General features: G+C 44.8%; 1 protein-coding gene across 1 annotated transcript in view; it reads left to right on the forward strand.

Annotated features, from left to right (window-relative positions):
* The first annotated feature begins 21736 nt into the window (after positions 1-21736).
* Positions 21737-27336, forward strand: part of LOC142582620 (uncharacterized) — a 95122-nt gene continuing 89522 nt past the window's right edge. Inside the window, exon 1 of the mRNA XM_075692526.1 lies at positions 21737-21976. Within this exon, the coding sequence (XP_075548641.1) occupies positions 21874-21976 (103 nt within the window). The 5' untranslated portion in view covers positions 21737-21873. The remainder of the gene's footprint in view (positions 21977-27336) is intronic.

Here is a 27336-nt window from a genome sequence, read left to right on the forward strand (position 1 = left end):
CCCCGGCCCTCTTCTATGATGTAGAAAAATTAAAAAAAAAATATTGCGAATATGGCTGTGCGCCATACTGGACGATGCTGCCGGCGCCAATGCCCATGTAGTGACGCCATGTTTGTGCATTGCCTATTTTTTCTTAAGTTATTCCTTTCTAAGTAGTGTATATGGGATCGCTGGATAGCGGGTGCCAAAGAAATTTAGCTTCCCATTTTTAAAAAACTTCAAATGTATTAGAATCATTGTTAGCCAGGGATCGTTGCTGCCATGCGATCATTACTGCCACTTTGCACACTGGCTTGTAAGATCAAGCGCACGTTGCGCCTGCAGCATTTGACGACCCGAATAACACAAATTGCCGTTCATATAACATGAACGGCAATTGAATGACACAATGTCGTGTTAACATTGTGTTATTGTATTAACACAATATTAACACAATAACACAATAACATGAATAACACAATGTCGTTCTACAGCTCAGGATGCGCACATTTTACTCGTCCCTTAGACTCATATTTCTTTGTCTACTCTTTTTTCTGCGCACTTTGCAGTGTACGAAACGAGATTTATCGCGCGTTTACTGCAAGGTCGCTTTTAGCACTTGCGCATCTCTCATCTCATGCGAATTGCGCAAACTCAGTTTTGCCTCCAATCTCCACTTATCTGGCTGTTATCGAAAGACTGGGATTATATAAAGGCTCCGCTAATGCTAAGCACTGCTTAAAAGAGCCATTTGCAGCACACCTGAGTGAAAGCATTACAATGGGCCTAAGTCGAACTTTTCTGCCCAAATGCATGCGAGGGAAACACACAATTGCTCGTATTTGGCAGCAACTGCGATTGCGTCTGCAAGATTTCTTACATTTCAATGAAATGCTGATGCGCAGGAAAATGGACGTACCGAGATGTACTCTACCTTAACCTCTACACAGCAATATACTTTGCAACGAAACGGGGAGAAACAAAATAAGTTTCATTATCATTCAGACCTGGGCGACATAGTGACCTCTTAAAGCTTAGAAATGTCATGTTTGCTTCTCCTCATTACACAGTAACAAAAGTAGAGCTTGCGCAATAAAGCATTTCTCGTTCATGAAAAGGGCTTCTTATAAGAAGGCATTCTATCGCTGTTGAAATTAAGCCTAGCGCATAGCCACGTGACTACTCGTGCGAACAGACGCACAAGAATGTCTCTGTGAATATAAACCAGAATGTGTGATTATAAACTTATTAAAAATTAAAAGGGAGGGGGGGGGTTAAGTGCCAGGACCACGGTATGATTATGAGGCGCGCCGTAGTGGAGGACTTCGGTTTAATATTGACCACCTGGGGTTCCTTACCATGCCCCTATTTCTAAGTACACGACCGTTTTCCCCTTTCACTTCCATTGAAATGCCGCCCCCGCGGCCGGTATGGAATCGGCAACTTCAAGCGCGGTAACGCAACGCCGAAACCACTAAGCTACCGCGCCGGTTCACTCTGTGCTTGCAGCTTCGGTGCTTAGGAAACACAATTATGGCACTGACAGATATGCAAACACCGACTGCAGCACATAGTACCACCTTGTTGCTTCCAGTATTGTGTACGGTTGTGCAGGAATGGGTGAAATATTGGGTAATACAAAACGCGGTGGTTTATTTGTTCCTTCTACGGCGACGAGCAAATTATGCGCAATACTAGCTTTTTTTAGTTTTCGAATTGAAAGCAGCACCACTGATCGGGGTACTCAAATGAACGAAAGCTGCGACCAATAAAACGTGGGGCCCCTCGGTTTTTCCTTATTTTCGCTCATTGCAGAGCGGGAGCACAGACTTTGGTAGCTTTGGCGACATTGGAAATATCATACGAGGGTTTATTGGCCAGCTTCCTGTTTCTATACCTCGATGTATTCCACACACGCCGCGATGGTCGTGAGTGACGCCGGTTGAACTGTCAGGACTATAATATAGTGCACATGCAAAAAACCGAAGAAAGTTAGCGGGACGCTGAGCGCATCGGTAGCTCCACTTTAAAAAGTACTGCACGCGTAACGCGAAAGGTGCGGGTTCGGCTACTGCTTGAAGCAAAATGACTTCTAGTCAATTGTCGCTTCCCTTTTTTTTTTTGCGAAACATAAAATAACTAAGCTTCTTGGGTTGGAAAGCTCACCTAGTTTTGCCGATTGTGATGGTGCCTTTGGCTTCTCTCGATTCTTGGTTTCTTGTTTGTTTTTGTTTCTTACTACGTCGGTACAGGAAATGTTACCATTTGCTGGCAGCTGTATTTTGTCTGTTTTGCTTCTTGTGGGCCCAGTGTTGTTAAACGGCCTAGCTCGTCGCTATAATTGGGAAACGTGTTACCGGCGCGAACTTGAACGGGCCACAAGGAGTAGACAAAGACTGCGCTTTTGTTGTGTCTGTGTGCGTAGTCGTGTCCTGAATTCGTGCTCGTAACGTGTTTCGTAATTTTCATGCCCCGTTCGTTGGCAGTTTTTTACAATGTAAAACCAACTATGTGATCACGTGAGCACCCTGCTGACCTTCCGAGCCGTTAGTGTATACCTTCTTTTTCAGTTATGTGTCTGTTATACGGTTGTTGTTACATCGATTGTTCTAAAGATTGGGCTAGATAGCAGCTCGGCGACTCCAATTCTCGATGTTCTACAAAAAAAAAAAAAAAAAACACCAGAAAACTGAGATCATTCACGGCTCTCACTATACGGACCTAGGAAGAGGACACACCTGGCCTGTTCTTCTTTGTAGAGATCGCTGCGACATTTTCGGAGTATGCATTGCCAAGAAGCCTGATGCTCTGCGATGTTTTCGTTCCGCAACTTGCCTGCTTGATGCGGATGAGGCATGTCACAAGTAGTAGGACTACAATGACAGGACGTTCGGAGGTAACGTGCGTTTGTTCAGCTCGATGCGATGCTTTCAAAATTTCGGACCCCTTCAGGTTTCGGCGGTCAGAGCCGACCGTTTGCTAAGCTTTGGAAATGGTTCACATTAACGGCGGCGTCATGCGTAGTCTTACGGGGCGCATTCGAGCACCCACTCACTTGGGATCATAGTGTTCTTTCTACATTTCGAGGCAGAAGATAGTGTGGAACGTGAACCATAATGCTGTAAGCAGCACAATGTTGCTATCAAAATACCAGCACAGGGAAATCAATTGTGAAAAAAAAAGATAGGTCTCCGCAGAAAGCACTGGCAGCACACACACACCTAGGACAAGGCTGGAGATTCGCACTATTCTAGCACGTCGCGCGTAGTATAGAACACTGTTTCAAAGTATTATGTCATGTAAATTTGATTTTTTTTCCCCAATCGGTTCAAGGTGGGAGCGCGCGAGCGAGAGGACGGAGACGATCGCTGATAGAAAAGCAACGCCTCCAAAGTGTTGCCTTTTCTTTTCAAACCCGGCGGATCAAGCCCGAACGCGTGAAGCTCGCAGATATAGCAAAGCTGCCTGTCGCCTAAATGGTTTTCGCGTCAAGCGCTAATGTTATGATGGCACACTGCGCGCCTTTCGGGGGTTTCGGAACCCCTGGCTGCTTAGAGCGGACGCCATGGGCCGCCGTCTCGCTGAATTATTTGACTTTGCTTTTAGGGCATCCATCTCAGGAAAGTCTCGCATGAGCCGACTGCTCGGCGAAAGTAGGAAAGATGGATTATATGGGCGTCTTTTTCTGTGCTCTAAGTGATGGAGTTGTCTCAACGCGCTTGGCAAAAAAAAGAAAGAAAAGAAAAGAAAAGAAAAGAAAAACAAAGCACATTTGAAACACATCAAGGGAGACAGCGCATGAAAACAAAAAGACGAGAACTTCCACTCTTCCTTATTATTTGCTCGCTTTATTCGCAGGAGTTTGCACGTCTTGTTTTTCGCCTTCTAGACGAATGCACGAGGTCTTCACGCCCGTAAAGAGAAGAAAGGTTCAAGGGAAAGAAATAGCGACGCTGTGACGTATTAACAGAAAGTATGAGAGAAGATGGATTTGTTTTCGACGGCACGGAGATACGCCTTTCGAGTCCTCGAGACTTCCGTATTCAAATCGACGGTGCAGCGTGGTCCCGGGTTTTGCGTTTTGAAGCCTGCTTGACTCGCTTTTGCTTCAGCCCCGTATTCGCCCGCTAGTAGAGCGAGTGTTTTTAAGAACGCGCTCTCGCTATGGCCCAGGGGACATCTGCTATGGCTCTGAGGAATCGTCCCTGCTTTTCCGCACCCGCATGCTCTAGAAGACGCTCTTTTATGAAACTTTTCTTGCATTGAATATAGTCGGACGGGGCTGTGCCAAATCATGATTTCACTTCTTTGCGTTTTTAGTATGTGCGTGAAACTTTTAGGACGACCTAGAGCTAACCAATGCGTGCCGTGCTTCGTTGGAAAAGTTTCTTTCAGCCAATTTTCACCGTAGAATCAGCAATACAGTGAAACGTAGAAGAGCTAGCAAGTAGCCAGTCGATTTGGTAGGGAGCGTTGATTGCGGATTCATTGTTATAGAGCTTCAAGTGCACGCGTCTTGATATATAAACTTTGCTCTCCTAAAGCTAACTGGACTGATCACTATCAAACAGACAATGCCTAAAGAAACAAGTAGGTATACATGAAGTTTGATGGAAGAATTAGGCCACGGGAAGATTTCTAGGCAACTTCTGCCGCGATAAACTTGTTTCCGTTAATTTTTACGCAGGCTTAACACCATTTGCGAGACACTAGCTACAGTATTCTAGCGCGAACGCCATAAACTCCAGCAGTCCTTGCGCAACAGCAATTCATGTGCACAAAAATTTTACGCTGTGTAACGTGCACATCATCGTGGCACGGCGTACTTTTTGAGAAAAAGTATACCAGTCGTTTACTGAGCATTGTGCACCCGTGAGGCACTTGTTACAGATGTGAGGACATTGTCCTCGACAAAGCGTACGCTCACTAGGACGCCCGCAATCCCTGTGAGCAGCCTTGCGGAGACAAACGTTTACGCTTCCTTACTGAATCAATTATCATGTAATTAGCACAGGTGCGAGGCGAGCTTTGCTCTCGCTAGTGTGCATAAGCGCTGTGCTCACTGCCTTCTAGTTAACAATGCGCCCCTTGCAGGTGACAGGCACCTTCTGGCTTGGGCAATGCAACGCACTGACTAAGAGCCTGTAACAAGCAGTATGCATTCCAAATATCTTTGCCGGCCAACAACGGCACCTGCGCTGATTAGCTGACCGTTAGCGGGGGCAGTAGCGTCGTTGACGTCTTAGCGTATATGTAACATTAGCAGTTGTATTAGCCATATTATATAGTCGTCTGTACTAGCTAGCACTACAAGTGTACCGGTGACCAGCTGTGCTCTCTACAAAATTTCGCAAAGAATAAAGAAACGGGGCTTAAATATGTTCATGGAGAATATGTTCTCGCTGTATAAAATGGGTCAATAAGGTGGCGTAACATAAAGTGGACCGATCTCTGAGATGGTATAATAAAAACTGGGTGAGCCTGGAGGCAATGTAATCCACAGTCACGTGGGTCAAGCTGTGGAGGTCACGTGGTGTAGTAACCTTGTATCGTTCACGCCATTATTTGTGGCGCGCTTGTCCTTGCATCCTCTTTTAGGTGGCTTATACAAAATGCCACTCAATGTAACTGCAGCGGATTTCAAAGAAGCTAATGCTGTTCCTGGAACTAATTATCGATGGTTTCTTCCCGAATTATTGCAGTCGAACTCTGTTATCTCAGGACAAGGAATTCAGCCGCCGGGGAGATATAAATACACAGAGGCAGATATAGTTTGTAAGTCCAAGGCTAGTAATTGAGTCCACCGATTTTGCGGGCGTTATATACATCCCTCCAACTATACTGCTAGGAATGGTATACAATCGATAACTGCCACTCCAAGCGCAGTTAACTCGTCGGAAGCAATGAGCCAAATAGTTCCCGTTTTCCTATAGACGCCGCAATTCCTTGGCATCGTAGTTGATCGACGCCCCATTCACCCCGTCATTACCGCCTTCACAAATCGCTTTATTTTGCTCACAGCATCCAGGGAAACTAAGAAAAAGAAAGTTGCCGTTAAAGGAGGGACGATTGTTGTGACCTCGTTAAGTCGATCACGGATAAATCAACTCGTCGCTTATGTCGAACAGGTGGCGAATCACCAAGATAATCCCATCTATTTTAATCTTTATAGATTGAACTCTTTTTTTTATTGCGATAAAGACTTGCCCTTAAGGCGTAATTCTTGGTGCGTATATGTGTATTATATGTGTGCTGTGAGGCCTGTGTTGTGTATGAATTGAAGCAGTGTTTTCTGGAATCTGTTGTCATGTATCCAACAGTCACAGCTGGTTGTCACACTGTAGCGGAGGCCGGCTTGCAGTAGGAGACGCGAGCGTTCCGATTTTGAACCAGTACATGTCCATATTAGATGGTATGGATCTGCTTCCATCACAGGAACGGAGCAGTATGGACACGTAGCATTTATATCGAACTTCGCCACGTCGGACTGTGCACGCTCCGGCGACACATGGCAGGCTTTTCCGCAGTACACCAGAGGATCGCGATTACGCGGATAGCGCCTGAGAATCCCGCGTGAGCCCAGCCGCTCTGAATATGTTCGACATAGCCAGTATGTTGCTTGCGCTCATGCTACTGGCTGTTAGCAGCGGCTTGTTTTCCTCACGTGACAGTGTGTGATACCGTCCTGCATGTGGTGCGTGAGTTTCCGGTCATTCGCCCGTCTCACTCGTAATTTCATACATCGAATTTTCGGCTATATCGAACTATTTTGCGATCAACGGATCATTTGATATAACGAGGTTCCACTTATTAATTTATGAAACTAAAGCGGCGGATGTACGTCACGGATAGAAAGTCTTGTTTAAATATTTCCAGTGAAACAGAGAATGGCGCTCGTAGTCGCCTCACCGCAGTGAGATGCTAGAGTTATTTAAAATTGCTATATTGGGCGTCCTTGGACTGAAGCACAGTAATTGCTGTTTATGTGTTTTACAGGTGGTGTTATAAAGCATCATTCAGGGGAAGACCGAACGATTCCGAATGTATAGGTATAGGGTGACTCAGAAAAGACCTGTCGACCTCGATAGGTGGGTCTGTCTTACAAATGCGGCCGTACCAGCATTTTTTTTTCTTTCTGCTACTTCCGCTATTGCAGAGTAGCTGTGTTAAGTGATTTGGCTAAGGCCAGCTTTATACCTTTGGCTGTATAAATAAGGGTGTACTGTCTTGCCAACTTCGGCCTATTAGCTTTAGAGTTATTGTATTGAGGCTGTGAAGGCGGATAGGGTGAGTAGGTGGTGGATATAAGAGGTGAGGTTGATGTTGCAGCTGCTGCTGCTGCTATTTTTCTTGTCCTCAGCGTTGATAGAAACAAAGTGAAATAATAATAATAATAATAATAATAATAATAATAATAATAATAATAATAATAATAATAATAATAATAATAATAATAATAATAATAATAATAATAATAATAATAATAATAATAATAATAATAATAATAATAATAATTTATTCCACAAAGGAATACAGAGTACAAGAAACGGGCCTGTCAAAGCCGCCAGTAGCTTGAGGGACTTGGCCCGGCAACATCAGCGAGCAAGCGTGCAATATTTACTTCAGCATCGACATAGAGCAAGATAATGCAAGAGGACTAACAGTTAGGAAGCTTAACACGAACAAGGAGCAAATCATGGGGCGAGAATCAACAGTCCACACCAAGACGGTAAGATGTACATGTTTTAGAAATGATGACCCGTATATTTTACAAATGTTAAAGCAACCGTGTTACATTGAGCAAATCCCGTTTTTCAATGCCTTTTTTGATCTACTGGAGAATGCCTCATTCGATAAATCGTTCAGAATTTTAAGAACATAAACACAACGTCTAGCTTCACCATATCCCGTTGAGGATCGCGGAACTACAAAGCGAACAGTACTACGAAGGCTTCGGGGGGCTGTGTAGCATACTTTAGTATCGCTGAACAAAAAAATGCCGTAGCACCACAGTTTGCACAAACAGAGTCCAGAAGGATGGAAGGCCAAGCGCTACGATGTTACCATTTGTGATTGACCGAGTGCTATAAGCTTTTTTTTAATATATCTTTTAACAAATAATCAACAGGGTTTTGCCATCGGGTGGGGCAGACAGCAAAAACGGTAATCCCAAGTCGAGGATCGCTGTAGACCAAGGCAAACGCAATAGCTTTTATTAATAATAATAATAATAATAATAATAATAATAATAATAATAATAATAATAATAATAATAATAATAATAATAATAATAATAATAATAATAATAATAATAATAATAATAATAATAATAATAATAATAAAAAGCTTTTATCCTCCTTTAGTAATGACGACGACAATCACAGACATTGGCACATAGCCATAACGGTGTATGCCTCGACCATTTGACAAGAGTGGGCTACGGCTGATGCCGCGAAATGCTGTGTCACATATCTTGCTTCCATGCTTCACAACAGTCCGCTTCCGCAGATGGGAAAAGTAGCCCGATTGTCTATATATATATATATATATATATATATATATATATATATATATATATATATATATATATATATATATATATATATATATATATAACAAAATCAATGGCCGCGGCCTGAGCCGGTCATGTTGACTTGTGTCAAGAGGATCACTTGCGCAATAACATGCTTCAGCGATCTTACTTATATGCAGGCCTGTTCCAACTTGCCAAACACGAACGTGCGCTTAAGTTTTGCAAAACCGCTTTGCGTAAATAATGATAGCGTGGGTCGGAGCAAAGAGGAAAAAAAAAAGGGGGCGGGGGATGGGGAGGTGAGCACGTAGCAATACGAAGCGTGCTTGGTTGCCTGCAGAAATTTGCTGCGTCCAGAACATAACCGACGACGCTGAGATTTTATGGATACTTAAGCGAGCCATCGTGATTAATTTTGTTATTGTTGTGCAACAGCCAATTTTTTTCTTAGCGGATCGATGCAAGACATGGAACGTTCTCCGCTTCACATGCGAAATACAAAAGAAAACAAAACAAGACAAAATGCTTGTTCGATAAAATACAAAGCGGACGATACGGTGCGGCGAACATTTTTTCTCAGTTTGTTTTTGTTTTGTATTCGGTACATCCTCCCGGCTGCATTCTCCGACGACGAAGAGAACGTGTGTTAATGCAGGCGCTTCCATATACATCTGCTTACGTGGAGACTACGAACGGGCGCAGAACTTTTGAAAGGTATATGCTTCGCATGAGTTATTTCTAAGTTGTGCAACCCAGTTTGCAGCCCAAGAAGGCAAATATTTCAGGCAGCAGGTGCAGAAGGCATGCGGCAGGCACAATCCTGAAAAACAAGGTAACCGAACGAGAATAACAGCGATAGATTAAACAAGTGGAACAGAACGTTACGTAACTGTTTTGCAACACCTTATGGTCATCCTCTTTCGTTTCAAAAGAGATTACTGTAGTGTCTGCCCCAGCGGCCGCCTCTATAAAGGGAGGGGGAGGGGAAGCATTGAAATAAAAGGCATATTTTTCTTAAAACAGGCGTTCTGGGGAAGTAAAATTAAGTGAAAGAAACTTTACAGGCAACGACCGACGACGTCGCCTTTCGAGGGTCAATGAACGGTGCTCCCTTACGACCTTTACAAGCATAAAAACGCCGAGACATGCTTGATGTTCGGAGAGTATTGAAGCAGCCGTCTTTAAAATTGCAATAGATAGCGGCTGTAACGGTCACTTTCTTGCGAAACGCGCAGCTTCTGGGGCACAGCATGCACTGGATAAAAGAGGATGAAAGGCCTGAAGTTGCACGCGCATCTTTTTGCGAGATCGACAGAATGTTTGGATTCGTTCTGATATTGCATAATACAGCTTCAGGCTTCTTGACCCGCCGTGGTTGCTCAGTGGCTATGGTGTTGGGCTGCTGAGCACGAGGTCGCGGGATCGAATCCCGGCCACGGCGGCCGCATTTCGATGGGGGCGAAATGCGAAAACACCCGTGTGCTTAGATTTAGGTGCACGTGAAAGAACCCCAGGTGGTCAAAATTTCCGGAGTCCTCCACTACGGCGTGCCTCATAATCAGAAAGTGGGTTTGGCACGTAAAACCCCAAATATTATTATCAGGCTTCTTCTAACGTCAAGCAGCGGTGCACTGCAGCCAGAAAATACGCAAACCTTGAGCTTGCACATTTCTTTTTTTATTGCGCCAAGGACACCATTGCGAGATAAATCAAATGAATGTGTAAAAACGTGTTTCCTGGATAAAATCCAGGAGCGGAGCGGCACAAGAGACCAAGTGGGAAGGCCAGGCGGACGGACGGCCGGAGTGTTGACCCAAGCTTCGCAGGTGTGCCGGGCACGGGTATTCCGAAGGCTCGGACGGCTTCTGCGGAGGTGGTCTCGTATTGCCTCTGTAGCGGATGCGGGGCAGGGCAGAAAAGACAGGACACGGGAGGTGTCTGCGCCCCAGTTGTCCACGTATATACCGGACAGCAGGAGTGAATGCAACGCCAACGCGCATCTTCCTGAGCGCAACCTCCTCTTGGCGAGTTACAGGATCGGGAACGTATGATACCGCACGCGTGAAGCGCCGGAGTTACTGATTGGGCAGGAGTATAACGAGTCTGGTGGAAATAGTTGAAGCATCACATACGCTACATCCTGTGGATGACAGACAGCGTGGGCCGCGATCTGGACTGGTATACAGAGCGGCAAATCCGCTGCGCATGCAGGAACAGGGCACGGCCGTATGCACAGTTCAACGAGGAGACGCTGCACGTCAGAACGGATGTCGAGAGAGCCGATAATTGGGCGCGGAATAGGTACAGTGGATCTGGCTTTCCGGCGAATCCCATTCAATGGGTGGCGCCACTGCTGATACGGCGCCCTGGATAGCTACAAACTCAGCCACAGCAGGGGAAAGCGGCAACTGCGTAAAACACGAGCACGTATGGCACTCCTCCGGGAGAGTTGGACATACAGTGCTTGTGCGCAATGTAGATAGTGTACGAAAGGCTTGGTGGACAGATTCATTTTTTTTTCGTTTTCGTTCATGTTGTACGTGTAAAACGTTACACATTTGGCGGCTTTAAGTCATTGCGCTCTGCTCCCACAAACATTTATTTGCTTGAGGGATCCGAGAAGTGTCCTCCATGCGTTGGGCTGAACGGATAACGAGAGCTGTTTCTTTTTAGAAATGAGAAGCTCATCACAGAACATCCAGACGTTTTCATGACTTTTGTGGCGGAAAAGAGGGTATATCGTTCGAAGCTCAAAAGTGGCTTCAATTAGATATTTTGCCGAAACCTAACTTATGTTTACTGTGGAGTGTTCACGAAACTTCATGACACTTATGTTAATGTTCCGTGAAAATATTTTCCAGAATTTCCTTCATTTGGTACTTCCCAGATTTCTCACTTTTCTGTATTGAGCTCTTTTTTAGCATCTTCATAAAAACAGTGCAACATGATATCTTTTTCTAAAAAGAAGTGAAGGTCATAATGATGAGATTATCGACGCTACACAAAGATCACGACGTGTGTAGAACGCACATGCGTGTTTTCGCCTGTGCGATTGCGTTCTAAATGTTGATGTGTTTAAGGCTCATTCCCCAAGCAACCTTTTCTGCTCTACGCAAGCCACTTGAACGGTATTTATTAACATGTGTTATAAACTCTTGGGGCATGTGCAACCGCAAGTAAACAAATTATGGCACTTCGTCTTCATTGACGCGTGCCAGCTTGAATTAAGTTCAATTTTGCTCACCTTAAGATTTGAGCCTCGATCATAAGGCAAGCGCGCCTCAAGGAGAGACAGTAATCTCGCGATTACGAGGGATGACGCATAATCTATGGATTACGAACAATCAAACGTCTTCTCATTACTTTACACGAGATATGTACATGGAATTATTCGGCCACTGTTTAAGTGCTTCGCTCCTATTTCCGGCTTTAGATAACTCACCTTTAGTGTGCGTAACAGTTCTGTGCATACATAGCGTAGGTGATATGTCTCTGTGCCATCATTTCTGTATCAACCAGTCTTGTGACTTTCATGTGCAGCGAGGCCTCAGAAGGCGAGACCAAGTATGTCGCCGTTGCATCGGGTCAGCGTGGCTTACATGAAGAGCCCTAAGTGCAAAATTCAGCTGAGATTTGCATTCTGCTTGTCGCACGATTTCTCACTTCACATTATAGCGGCCGGCTGTAAGATAGCGATAATCAGGTAGCACGCTCGTACTAGTTACACGGGTGTCAAATTTACTTCTTTAGTTGCTCAGAACGAAGATTTGTTAGCAATATTTCATTTCAGCGAGATAGCAGTGCAACATGATATCGCAGTTATTGACGGCGTTCGATAACATTGATTCACTGAGCAGCACTATCCATCTTATTTTAAAACAAATTATCTTACCTGCATTATCTAACCGCAGGTGAACCAATCAGGAACGAGTAAAAAAGAATGAACACGTTAATCTGATAAAATATTGAATGCCTGTTCTTTCTCCGGCAAACTTCCGGCGTTCACATGTCGGCTAATAAACGAACGGCACTGTGAGAACACGCAATGCGCTGCACGTCGGCCAACTTAACGGAAAAGAAAAGCACACGAAGCGCTGAATTCAACCACAAAATCTATAACGGTCGGGCAAACTTCGATAGCGGCAATTGCTGCTAGCGGTCGAACTAGTGAGGATCATAAGAGCTAAGGGTCGAAAATTCAAGAAAAAAAGACAAAACGGCGAATATTGATAACAAATCTTTTTTTTTCAGCTAAATGATAATGCCATCGTGCGCCTCGGCGTAATACGGCCCGGACGTGCTCACTGAGGCACCTTAAGCGTTCCGCGCTCGCACACCGCCATTTGCAGTAGCAAAACGACTCGGCAGTGAAGGCCCTGCGCGGGAGAAATACGAAGCCGTCTGAAATTTATGCGATTGCGGCGCGCTCACGCAAGAGTGAACTTCTTTTTTCGCTTTTCTTTGAGAATCGCTCGCTTCCTTTCGCGCCGACGGCGTTCCCCCGCTTTCACATGGGGTGCCACGCACGAACGAGAAGCGGTCTTCGTGTATCTTCGCCGATTGCGTTCGTATTTCGAATATCTGGTTCACTTCGCTTGACTAAAGTAGTTCCGCATATAAATTCTCTTAATTTCCGGTTTTTTCGCTTCCTTGGCCAGGGCTTCGACAAATTTCTCACTTTTGGGTCATTGCCGTTTGCTCCTACGCACGCTTCTTATAGTGACGTTTCACTCGATGTATCGCTGTACGCTGCGTTACTCTGTTCACGATGATCTTGCGCAATGTTGCGTCGACTGAGTCAGCGCATCAACAAATCCGAAATCGTGGGCCGCTGCATCACTGATCAGTTGGCGATAGCCTTCGTTTGAGGCAGCAGGGCCTTCCGCGCCTGCGAAGCGGCAGACGAACTTCTCTTCTGAACGAATATTTTTCACACTCTAAGGACAGTTTTGCATCAAAATGCATTGACATCATAGCGGCCACTTTCACGTTGAAAAGAGCTGCACTGTATCGATTTGTCCCTACCATAACCTGAACGCCGTTAGGGAAGCGGTAAATATGACGAGAATATGCCGATCGAATAGTACAGTGCTCAGCGATCGAAACGCGATTCCTGAACCCCATGGCGGCCAGCGCGTTTTGCGCCACCGGTGAGCGTTTTGAGATCGCTGAAGAGGCCGGATGCAGTCACAGTGCATCCCAAAGCACCTCGCTTTCACGTGATACAAATATGCATCGCTTCAGTGTTCCCAGCGCCCGCCGCTGTCGCAAAATGAATGTGCCAGAAGCCACGTATTCTGAGTATCGCGCATCGATCGCTGAGCACTGTACAGTATGTTTGCTGTATACAAGGGTGTCCCAGCTAACTTAAGCCAGAGTTTGAAAAAAAAAATATGCGAATGCCACGTAGCTGGACAGCACCAAGGTAATGTTGTTTGCCGTTGCTTGGAGATACTCAAATGAATTTTTTTTCATTCCACTTAATTAGATCATTAGTCTTAATTAACTAATCAGCTATCAAATATTATAATTAGATGAAAAGTGTCAATGAAAAGTTGTAGAGCAACATGAGCAACTCCCGATACAGGTTTCTGTTGCTCAATACGTGCTACATAAAAGTGTTTTTCCGAGCGTGAAAGGAGCCCCGCGAATATACAGGCAACACTGCCGCGCGACTGGCCGCTCGAGGCACTTTGTGTGCATTCGCGGGCTTCTTTCACGCTCGGAAAAACACTTTTATGCAGCACGTATCGCGCAGCAGAAACCTGTATCTGGAGTTGCTCATGTTGCTCTACAATTTTCTCATTGACATATTCATCTAATTATAATATGTGAGAATGCAATTAATTGATTAAGACTAATTGTCTAATTAGGCGGTATGAAAAATATAATTTGTGTATCTCCAAACGATGGCATAAAACATTAGCCAGGTTCTATCCAGCGACGTGGCATCCGCATATTTTTAAACTCAGGCTAAAGTTAGCTTGAACACCTTGTATACTATGTGTACAAGAGTATCAGAGTTATGTATACGAGTGTATAGCAGCAAATGTGTAAAAAAATTAACTTTTAACGAAATAACCAGTAGCCGGCGTCGCACTTGTGCGCCAACATATACTTTTTATTAGGTAAAAAAGTACGCACATACAGTATGCGTGACGATTGTGACGCCGCGTGAATACAGCCCCATGCCGGGTTCATTGCGCTTACGGCCCTTCAGCTTCTGCTACGCAGTCCTGAACGCGACGGCTAGAACTTGTGCGCCCTCTCCTCTGCAATACTATCTACCTTGAGGGTCTTGCACATCAATAAACAAATGTATGAACGTAGGTACAGAGAACTGGACGAAAAGCAAGACTCCAAGCGATGCAAAGCACACGCCACAAACAGTATACCATGTGGTCTCTACCATCGCCGAAAGAAAGCGATGGTTCACGGGCGTTTGAAGGGGACGCCACGCACGTGTTTTTCTGTGCGTGCGTGCGCACGTGTTCGCGGGTGGGATAATTACGCCAAACGGACAGCACGAACGGTAGCCCAAACTGCAGGGAATGGCGTGAGGCCACGAGCACAGCCGGAAGGAAACTTTCATCGCGCAGGAAATGCTGCAGCGATCAAGCGTCCATCAGACGGCCAGTTAAGCTCGCGATCAATACGCGGCTGCATTTTGTGCGTGCCCGCACAGAGAACGCGATCGCCTCTTCCAGGTGGCGTGCTCATGTCGGCTGTAATTACCTGGCTTGCCGCTCGCTTCCCTGATTTTTCGCGATGGGTCGTGTGCACGACAAGGATCTTGGCTTCTTGTTGGTTCATTTCTCGCTCGTTTCCGAGGCACTTTTTTGTCAGCGCCTGTGGTATTGTGGTATTCATTCTCGGTGCTGTACATAGCTGGGAAACTTTTGTCCTTGCAAAAGCCGGCATTGGGCAAACGCTTGCTTCAGGCTCTCTCGTTACGGGCGAAGGAATTACGGGGAAGGCGAAGGAAATCTCCCGCCGCGGTAGTTCAGTCGCTATGGTGCTGCGCTGCGGAGCTCGAGGTCATGGGTTCGATCCCGACCGCGGCGGCCGTATCCACACCGTGCATTTATTGTGTGTTAAAGAACACCATGTGGTTAAATTACTCTAGTACCCTCTTCTGAAGTGTCTCTCATAAGCCACTGTGCCCCTTCGGGACGTTAAATCTAAAAATGCCTTCGCGAACGTCAAAACATAACTCGCTTATCATAAGGAGTTGTACTTCGCTCGTAATTGCGGCGGCCATTATCGGCCTCCCATGTAAATACATCAACAATAAGATACGTTTAGTAATATCGTTGTCTGTGTGTGCATGGCGAGTATGAAATCAGCCTACTATATGACACTGTTTGTGCGCCATAACATGCCTACTATAAGACAGAACTTCTTGCACAACAGCGCGCAATATATGTGTATGACGACACTACTAGCGGCACACGACTGGTACGAATAAAGTTCGAAAATTTGCAGGCAAAAGCAAGTTTCTTTAAATAGTTCCGAGGGTTTCTCTCTTTGTGCCAGGGCACCAGAACTTGCAGTTCTATGTGTGGATGGCTGTTTGGCTGCATGTGGGCAATCAAACGCCGGTCCATCGGCTATCTTTTAAATCTTTTCACGATGCAGCCCGTGTAGCCAGAGGCGTAGAGCGTGACAAGTGTCCCAGCTCAGCTATGGCATATTGCTACTATTATAACCGCTATAAACTCTCCTGTAGTCTTTTGTGCACTGGGAAAAAGGAAAAAAAAAAGAACGACTGAAACGTAAATGAGGCGCCTAAAAATTGTGTGTTGTTTTAAAACACCGAGGCAACTCTTGAAAGAGAATGATATCTCAAGGTTATCGGCGTGGAGTGCGAGCAAAAATATCCTGCTGCTCTGCGTTTTCGCCAAACCGTCGTTGGGAACAGAAAAATCCTGTGACGAGAGATGATAGAGCCACAGCGATTGCCTGAACAAAAAAGAAATAAAAAATTAAAGAAGAGAAAGAAAGAAAGAAACAAACAAAAGTTACCCAGGAATATTTCCCATCAAACGTGCGCTTACAAGTCTCCTGGGTACGTAGTTTGCTTAATCGTTTCCCGCTCGATCGTTAGCCTTGTGCTATAGACCTACTGGCTTGGTGTTGTTCGCTTTTCTGGTGCAGTCAATACTGCGGTACCCTCCCGCCTCCCCCCCCCCCCCCCCCGTATACTGTCTAGCCCGACCCCAGGAATGGAAATGCGTCAAGGGAGATGGATCAAATAATCTATTCACTGCCCACACGTATGTGTCTGAAGCGGAAAAGTTAATTGTTCTGGCCGCACAATGGCTTTTATTCGATATGAGCACAATAACATGTTATGTCTTGGAGATGTACAGTTAATACATTTCAGTTTAATACAGACGCTCACGTCGAAAAAGAACATGTATTTATGTATGGGCCTCGGAGTGATTCGCCAGCTGACGTACATGTAGGGCTTTGTATTTGGTTGAGCGGAATATAACGACACAGCAAATTTTAATGCGTTAGCATTCTTTGGGTTCCTCACGCACTTTATGGGTGCCATGTATGTATGTATGTATGTATGTATGTATGTATGTATGTATGTATGTATGTATGTATGTATGTATGTATGTATGTATGTATGTATGTATGTATGTATGTATGTATGTATGTATGTATGTATGTATGTATGTATGTATGTATGTATGTATGTATGTATGTATGTGGCAATGCGAACATATGTGCCGCTCTTGAACGAACCCCTTTCACGTCGACATGGGTCACTGTAGATGCGGGACTGGGTAAGTACAGCTGTTCAACGAAACTCTTTGACGCCGACTTGGAGCACATGGTATGTGTCACTCGGTCTGTGCCGGTCTTCAATTAACGACTTTTACACCGACTTGGGTAACTATGCATGTGCCACTCAGATTGTGGCTCTCTACACTGACGAAAAAGATCCTTCAGAATTCTCAAATGCTGAGCGGAATCGAGTGTACGTCACAAGGTACCTTCAAGCCCTGCAACCCCTCGCTTTGGCAGGCTCCGCCACAAATGGTATGTGCCGCGTTTCAATGAACGTCTTTCACGTCAGCGCTTTAGCGAGCTGCGCCATGAGTACACTTGCTGTGTGTCGCTCTTCAATGAACCTCTCCCCAGCTTGGATCACTGAGTATGTATGCGCCGCTTGGTGCGCGGCAAGCGAGGGACCAATTCTGAGCGTCCGCAGGCACCGGCGCGCCACGCTCCTCGTCCTGGCGGTCACGCACGGACTTCCCGTCAGTGGCACTAGATGGCGTAGCGCGTCCAGAAAGAAGCGAGAGAGAGGGGCCCTCTTGCCGCATGACGCGTTTCTCAGCGTTCGCACGAACCGACGCGCCATGCATTTCGGAGGTCACACACTCGCTTCCCGGCGGCGGCGCTAGATGGCGCAGAGTGTTCATATGGACGCGCGAAAGAGGAGTCGCACTGCAGTATACACGCCTTATACATAACTGGTTTCGAGAGTGGAAATACGTTGTGTAACTATATTGATTCAATGCTAACTCAGTATACCGCCGACAGTCATCGTGTGATGGGTTCTGCCGATTTTTTTACTTACGCACTTTTGGAAGCAGGTCTGTTCTTTAAATTGACATCTTGGCAAGACTGCTCAATAAGGAACAAGCGATACACAATAAGCAATACTTTCTTCTGGCGCTCTCGGTAACTAAGTTCTTTTCGGTATTGAAGGGTTTATTTTCGTCTGCGAAAATCTTAGCGGGTGGCATCTTTAAAAGCGCGTAAATTGCATTTGCCTTCTGCAGCATCCTCTTCCAATACTACCGTGGCAATGTTGGCGTTAAAACCAGTATTTAGAAACTTCATTAAGCAATCTCAGTTATTTAGCGACCGAACAGCGACGGCTACTTCACAATCTAGTCGCGCTGACAGCCGAGTAGCCGTGTGCTGAAAGCCACCGTGCTTGAAAGAACGGGTATTGAAGAAATGCTAATCGAATCGGATAGGTTAAATCGGAAAATTGATTATCCGGTACATTGACAACTTGGGTCACTGAGTATGTGCCCGAATAGACAACTTCTACACTGTGTATGTGCAAGTGCGCGTGAACCTCTGGAAGATTGGCCCGGCCAGGTATCATACATCGCCTATGTCTTTGTAACGCAGATAGATAACGTATACAACCGACAAGGCTGTGCTCGTGTCAACCGTTACTGCTGCTACCTCGCTCTCTTAAACAAGCTTCGCCCCCTTTTGATTCGAACCTTGCGCTGGATCTGGGTATTTCCTTCTTTTTCTGTTACTAAATGCTGCGTGGTTTTAATGTGAAAAAAAGCACAAGAGGACACTTTAGCATGAAGTTATTTCGATTGTTTTTTCTTGCGCCGTTTCATTTTTACATTCCATCGGTGCTATTCTGTACAGTGTTAGGTTCAGCCATATTGCCAAATTCTTCACTCTTGTCACCTCCGGGTTGTTCCCAGGGCAGTTACAATCCACCCTGTCTAAGGTGTCCGGTCGAAGATGTGCGCTTGTTAAACCTGCAAACACGCTCTTTACAAAACAAAAACTCAAAACGCAAACGTGGCTGCGCTGGACAATATGGCGGAATTGTGCATTATCCCCTGGAGCCATAAAAGAGCTGCTGCGAATCGCAGGATGCACCATCCTGTATGACCGCCTGTAATGAACTGAACAATGAACGCTTGGGAGCGCGTGCGTATGTGTGCGTGCGTGCTATGCACTTCATTTTTGTCTCATTCTACTCTTCGTTTAGTCTCCTAATTCTTCCTTCTCAAGTACCGGATAGCCAACCAAGCTCAGCCTGGTTTAACTACCTGCCTTTTCATTGCTTATCAGTTGTCTCCCTCTCGCTCTCTATATGTGAATTATTTTTTTAATATAAAAAGAAAGTGATACTAGCGCTGGGAAATTGCATCGGCTATGAACTTTCCGTTGTAATCGAAGAGCACAATAAAAGATATGCTCGAAACAAGAGGGCCGTCTAACCCGTCAGGCACTCGGGTGGCGCGCGAAAAGAGAGCGGCACTTCGAGGCCAGCAGGCGATGCACACAGCGCTCTCATTTTCCGATGACCCGCCTGTGAAACCGACGCGACGCGGCTGCGGAAACGGTTTGGCAACGCGTCGTTGAGCAAGCGATGGGGCGCACTGCCGGTGCGAGCCGGCGCTGTTTTGACAATAATGAATTCAAACGAAGCGCTCGCCTTTCTCTCGCGAATCGCTCGGCGATATATATATATATATATATATATATATATATATATATATATATATATATAAGCGGACAGTTTCGATGTCGAGGTGGCATTATTCAGGGCACGTCCCACCAAGGAGTGAACAGATCGTTCATGGCCGGAGAGTGATGCCCCGTTATTACGGGCTAATAACTTACCCGTCGCTCTCGTTCTGTGTCTATGTTTTTTCTGTCCGGCCTGTCATGATCGAGCGAAAGGCTTTGCACAGTTACTGCGCCGTGTATTTTAACCAGAACGGGACACGAACGCTAAGCGGCAATTAAGTCGCTAGATCCCATCATTAACATGTCTCGGAAAGGGTCGCATAGTACGAGACTAAGACTATAGTCGTCAGAGCGTTTCGCTCGCTTCTCATTACGTCCAGATCTATTGAAGCTTTATTGAGTCCAGATGCATTCAAGTTAAAGAAAGCGCCAAGTCGTGCGCTTCATTCAAGCAACAAGGTCGAAACTGGAGAAGATCCACTCGTAGGACGCCTTCGGTATTACGTCACGCAATTTCCTTCCTGCAATCTAGCCTATAGGAGCCAGATATACCTCAGTAATGAATGCATTCTGCTGCTTAGTCTGTCGATCGTAAGGGCTCGCCGCAGATGTCCAAAACAAGCGAGATGAAGCGCACAATTAACCGTTGGCGAAAGACGAGCAGCGGACATTTACGCATATAGTCATGACAGTCGTGGCATTGTCGATCCTCCAAAAAGCGGCAAGAAAGTGCTCTACCACAAGACTAATAGAAATAAATTTTCACTCGTCATTTCATCAGACCGCCTTATGGGCTGCCGACTTCTTTGTTAGTAATAAAGTTGCGCTCGAAACCAATGCGCAGGGAATATTTTCCCAAGCTGTTTGCAATGTCAATTTCCAGACCACTTTAATAGGTGTCCTCGCACCTTGCGAGCACAGGAGGTGCGAGGAGACGCACTCGTGTCTCGAGGACAAATTTCTCTAGGAATGAATCGAAATCTACGAAGACGAAACGCACGCGGGATAGCTCTCCTGAATATAGTCCCGTGGTCTCAATCGCGTTTGTTTAGGCAAGGGAGCAAAATAAGGCAAGCATCTGACATACACTTCTGCAATTATATTAAAATAGGACACAACATACACCACTCAGTGTTTTGTTATAACGTTATTTTTTAATGCCACTCTTCAGGCGTTTTGGCAAATGCGAAGCGGCCGCAATTGGCGTGCTATGCTGATTCAGTGTAACAGAAAGCACTGTCAAAGCCGCCGGACAATTCGGCGCAATAGTGCTCGTGCAGAAGCCCCACTTCCTGTATATTTCCTTTCATTGCCACAGAAGGTTGTCCGCGCATAGCGTGGTGTGTGCTTTATCGGCACTGCACAAACTGAATTTCCTGCCGCCCTTCAATCTTTCACCGTTGAAAGAAAGTATGAAGAACGTTAGCAAGCGCTGACATACGCCTACCTGAGCCGCACCCTAATACCTTCAAGCATTGCAGAATGTTCTATTCTATTCCTACAATATTCTCCTCCTATTCTGTTCGCCGAGGATCGAAACGTCAGGGTCGGCAAGTTTTCCGACGAGTCATAATACCATTGGCGTTGTTGACAAATTGGGCTGGAAAAGGCGCTTTGGTAAACTTTTTTCACTAAGCTGATCGTAACCTCATTTGCGTTGTGTTCTTGCACTGTACCATCACCTGATTTTGTCGCCACTCTGGTTCTCGCGCGCTCACATTATTGCAACGTCATCGTAGCGCACCCTGAAAACTAATTGGAGCGCCTGATTCCGTGAATGCACCGAGCTCTCTCCTTCCCGGGCGGCCTCCGGCCTGAAACTGCACTAAGTCCGTTGCTGCGAGCGCTGTTCTCTCATCTGCCACCAGAAGCGCAGCGGTCGCGGAAGCTGGGAGGAAGGGGAGGGGGGTGGGGGAGGGAAGAGCGAGTCTCAGACCCGAGTTCCAAGCACGCGGTCGACGGCGCGCCTTCGCGAGAGACGCACCGCTATAGCATCGCGGCGGGTGCGTGGTTCGACCAGTGGCGCGGCGCCGGCGTCGTCGCTGCCTGGACGACCGAGAGGATAATCGGAAGCCCCCCGCGCGCGCGCATCACCGAGTGCCATGGGGTCCCACCGGCGGACCCGCGACGCCGCAGCCTGCTCCACGCGTTCGCTGTGTCGGAGCACTGCCGTGCTTGCTCTCTGCTGTGTCATCGGCCGCGCCGGTGAGTGAACCGCTGCACTCTCGTGTGCCTCGGGCAAATCGTGCAAGCGCTTTCGGCATCGATGCCGAGAGGCGATGCTACTACCTTAGTGGTCGTTCTGGTCTCGCGATGCATCGTGATTACGAAGCATGCGGAGTGCACTTTTTCGCGGATAGATTCGCCTCATAGTGTGTTGTATATGTTAATGGAACGGTATCATCTTAAATCTTGAAAGTAAAGGAATATCGAATATTGACCACCGAAGTTGCAATATTTATCGCATTACATATAATGCAACGAAATCACTGTAAACACTGCAGATACTGTAAGCAGTGTTTTTCTCTGTATTTCTCCTCCCGTAAAAATATGAAATAGATGAGAGGAGTTTGCTTTTGTGGGAGCGTAGAAGGATGCCCTGTCAACTTGGTGACGATAATTTTTCAGTTTGGAGTGCTCCAAGTTGCACGAAAGACGGGTGATGTATTCAAAGGCTGTCATTATAAGAAAAGGCTGTTGAGGAGATTACGTTTGATTTCGTCGACGTTTTCAGTCGGTCGTAGCGAAGGGTTGGATGGAAGCCTCCACTGGTATGCTTGTTGGATGTTGTACACATATTATCAAACGCGTAGTCTGAAAATATTGAATTCTCTCCAGCGTCCTTTTGACTGGTTCGCCTCAATAAGCGAAATTTGTTAGAACTTGATATATAAATATGAGCGTTTAGAAGTGACAACCAATTTAGAAGTCACCTAATGCCAATATAAGAAGTTTGTGTGCTGTCTAATAAACAAGCCTGTCGTACTCGTGAATACGCCCACCTCAACCCCGCAAAAAAAGAAAGAGGAAGATAGTCAAAGTTCAGTTACTGAGCATTACAGTAATGTTAAGGTAAAGGAGACAGCCAATGTGTTTAGGAGATGCATATAATTGACAATAATAATCACAATATTTAATTAGATTTACACGCTGAAACTGCCCGATGAGCAAGGGAGAGACTTTAGGGTGGAGTTCGGGTTAAATTTGGAGATCTGAGGCTCTTCAGCGCGCACCGATACGGTACGTTTACATCAGTATGCATTTATACGTTTATAATACGTTTATAGATGTAGTATGACGTAATGAGTTTATTATTACGGCCCCATAAAAACTAGGCCGCCTGAACAGGAATTCAATACCGGAAACTCGATCTCAACAGCAAAAAGCCATAGCTGCTAAGCCAACAAAAAACAAGAAAAAAAGAATTAAAGGACGAAATAAATTGCGAAATTACTGGCCTTTCTCAGCCTTGAAAACCAATAGCAAAAGACCATCGGTCGACCAGAGTGCACTGATTTATGTAGCTTGTCCACCCCTAAAAGATATACCCATAATGCTCGAGTAGAAAACAGGCCAAAATAAAAAAAAAGATCAACGCAGTTATGGCTCATGGTACGTTATCTGGGCTACTACTTAAGCATGTAGTCTTGGAGTATAATTATATGTGTATATCGTGCTTATATGTAGGTGTATGAATTTTCTCGAAAGATTTGGGGCCGCAGCGCCTATAACGTTGCTTATGATTTTTTAAACACTTTTCAGGATGCAATGGCGAAACGAGAATATGTCTTTTTATAGGATGTGTACACTTGAACACACATCTTTCACAAGCACCAAGGGATAGAACAACGTTGATTTGCAAGATAAAATCTTAATTCGCATGCCTGTGGTTTTCCATATACTATAGTTCATGCGTCTAGCAGGAAGTGGGCCGATACTATTTTCTTGGTGGATATAGGAAATGGTGAATATGGAAAACTAATGACACTCTTCCACTGCAACTACATTACTGTAACGACAATATATTTTCAACCTGCTCTGATTTACCCACTCTCTGTTTACTGCAGCTTTAGATTGCATCGTCACATTGCAAGGTCGTGAAGATTTTCGAAACACTGCTCATTGTTGTAGCTATACAGAATCTTAATGTCAATAAAGGCTGCTATCACGAAGACCCATTACGTATCCAATTCCAGCTTGAAGAGAAGGTTCAAAAGGGGACTGTTAATAACAACGTGCAACACACGAAAGGCAATCCGTGGAACAGACTCTAAGACAGCAGCGAAGAGTTTGTCACAGCTTTACCGAAAAAAACACACAAAAAAAAACAAAAAGGTGACGCTCTCAAATGAAGTAGTAATAAACAACATACGACTGAGTTCGTGCTCTGAAACATGAAATTAACTGTTTCGTGTCATATGTTTTGAAAAGATGAATTTCACGTAAGAGATGTTTTTTTTTTTCCATCGCGGTCAAAGCCCGCCGCTCGCTTGCAACATGCTCTGTGGGTCTGAAACATAAACAGAAAGAAAGAAAAAAGCTAGAATACAGGTTCGGTGAGTCACAGGAGTGTGTGAGAACTCGCATGCGATATGGACAGAACGATCGATAGCCAGTGTGGCTGTGGCACACACGCAAAAAAATTCAACCTACTGAAATTAGCACTTTTCCAGCCCGAAGTGAGGCAATGAAGTGGTAATAGGGTGACTAATTGAAGATTCTTAAGGTGAGGAAGATTTCACTGTTAATCATTAATTAATTTTTCTCAGCGACAAAAAAAAAGTCCGAGCGAGAGAGAAAGACGGAGAGAAATATATGAGTTTTATGTGCGGGAAGGAAGTGCCGACAAGCAAAGGTGATAGACCATTCCCTATTGGAATATCTGCACGAGTCAAGTCTGTTTCCGTATCTCTAACCACACATTTATTATCCCTAAAGTCAAGTTTCTCAAATACTAACAACAATAAACAAAACAAGAAATGTGAATCCCTTGCTCCTTCAACCGCACATGACAGTCATCAGGACTGGTGGTCAAAATCCAAATAAATAAAAGCATTAAAACAACAAGAGACAAGGACAAAACCAACTTTTTCTGACCAACCTTCTTTCTCACAGATATTATAAGGAACTCATACGCACAAAGAAAGAAAAAGAAAGAAAAGAAAAGAAAGGAAAAGAAAGAAAGAAAGAAAGAAAGAAAGAAAGAAAGAAAGAAAGGATGGAAGAAAGTAAAATAAAGTTGATTTTTTTTATCCTTGATTTTTTTTTTTCTGTCAGCCTCATACACGTGGCACCGTCGTGTTGCCTCTATCTAACGCTATGGATAACCAGCAACAGTTGTGTGCATATGCCGTCTATTTTCGTGTTTTCTTTCTTTCTTGTAAAGGCGAGAAAGAAAAGCTCTGTGGCTCACTACTTGCGGTCGCCGTTGCCACAACACTTTTTCCCCTTGCTATGACTGAATGTTGCTCTGCGATTGGGCTACACGACCACTGAATCCTCACCGAGAAAACAAATTAAGTTGCATGCTGGAGAAGTACAGTTCTGTAATGAGAAACGGAACACTAATTGACACATGAAAGGCTTTCAAAGGGCGAGGTAGTTCCATAGTGATATTGCGCCCTGGAAATGGGAGCTTTCGACAAGACGTCTCCACGCGACTACGAATTAACGGTTGGAATCGCGCTGCCTGTAAAGATTGAGAGAAAGAGAGAGAAAGAGAGAGAGGAAGAGAGAGATAAAAGAAAGCAATGACTGGTAATTACGAAAAGACGCATCTCTGCGATTAACACAGGTAGGAGCTCAAGGGAACGCGATCTGCACATAAAAGACTGGACACGGTGGGTATTGCCCTACCGTAAGTATTGCAACACAGCTGTGACAGCTAATTAGTGAGTATTGTGCCAAGAATAATTCCCGTACAGGGTGGCAATGTTAGAAGATGAACTACATCAAACGAAAATTTACCGATAAGGTAGAATGAAGTGAAAGTTTTTGTGAATGGCCAAGAATAAGAATGCGCATTCTAAAGCTTCTTTCTAGAGCGCGTTTCTATTACTTCTTGCCCTGCTCCTGCTGTTCAAAAAAGAAAAAAAGAAGTGACACAGTAAGACGATAATAATAATAATAATAATAATAATAATAATAATAATAATAATAATAATAATAATAATAATAATAATAATAATAATAATAATAATAATAATAATAATAATAATAATAAAAGACAGTTCACCTCTAGATTTAAACATCAATTCTGCCAAAAGCCTTCCATTTTCATAGAGCTAACAAAGACACTCACTTTACCTACCCTCGCCTGTAGACGCAACAAATATGTTCTTTTTCTCCACAAATTATTACATGAAAAAATCAGCTGCTTGCACTCGCTTTCTAATGTGTGCTTTTACGTTCCGCAGAAAGGCACAAGGAAACAACGCGCCTTCCAGCCTTCCGATTTTTGTGAACGTTTATTTAGAGTGCAGGCGACATATAACGCCCATTCAGAGTGCCTGGATATCTTCATACCTAATTTTAATATTTTCCTGGAAGGAGTTGCAGAGGAATTTCAATAACTGAACGAAAACTTTCACCAGTCGTGTGTTCCGTCATTCTGTAATCCTTTTCTCTTTCTCCAATTTTGCTTTGTATTCTCTTCGTGTACACATATTGTGTTCTGTTAAAATCTGTACTCGCGAAATTAGTTCTTTTTTTTACGTATGCGCGTGTATGTACGTGTGTACGACTGTGTGGGCGTGTACTGTTTTTCTGTGCATTGTTTCGCTGAGTGTGTCAGCACCAAGACCCTCGAGGTTTTCTTGGGCACTTCAGTAAATACCTTTGATAGATTGATAGATTATTATTATTATTATTATTTACAATACTTATAGCCTTTTCAGGCTGTTACAAGTTAGGTAAAAAAAATACAAGTTATACAAACAGCAAGTCCAGTATTTTTTGAAAGGTGTCCTCAGAAATTCAGTTAAAAAACACACGAGGATCAAGACTGACGGTCAACTATAGTTAGCAGAAAAAATGTGTACCTAGATATATCAACTCTTGGTGCACAAGACAAACAACTTTCACGTGGTTAGTTCTTGCTCAAGCTTGACCAAGGGGTTGCAAGTGCTGTACGGGATCCAGGTTAGATTTTCTGTTTTAAGCAAATAAAGTTAAAAAAAACTTGAAGTGCGCTATGTTTCTTCACGTGGACAATGGCTGAAGATCAGCCATTCGTAGAAAAAGGACAGACAATAAAGAAAACCTAGCAAAGCTCCGTAAACGCAAGCTCTGTGAGCAAGGGATCGTCAGCCATAGTGATACGAGTACCGACAACCGGGTCAAACAGAACAACATCAAACAGAAGCTGTGCCAGGAGACGTCGTCCACTACAACTGGGCTGTCAGCCGTCCGGACGGCATTGCAACATGTCTTTGATCGGCCCACACAAAAGTGGGTAATTCGCACAGACTCGCGCACGAAAGGCGCTCACATCAGTGCAGCCAACTATATACTCTACAAAATAAATGCTCCAAGCCGCAAAGGTATCTATAACAGTCTCCTGCTTA

This window comes from Dermacentor variabilis, chromosome 5 (assembly GCF_050947875.1).
Source record: "Dermacentor variabilis isolate Ectoservices chromosome 5, ASM5094787v1, whole genome shotgun sequence".
In the NCBI taxonomy this organism is placed as follows: domain Eukaryota; kingdom Metazoa; phylum Arthropoda; class Arachnida; order Ixodida; family Ixodidae; genus Dermacentor; species Dermacentor variabilis.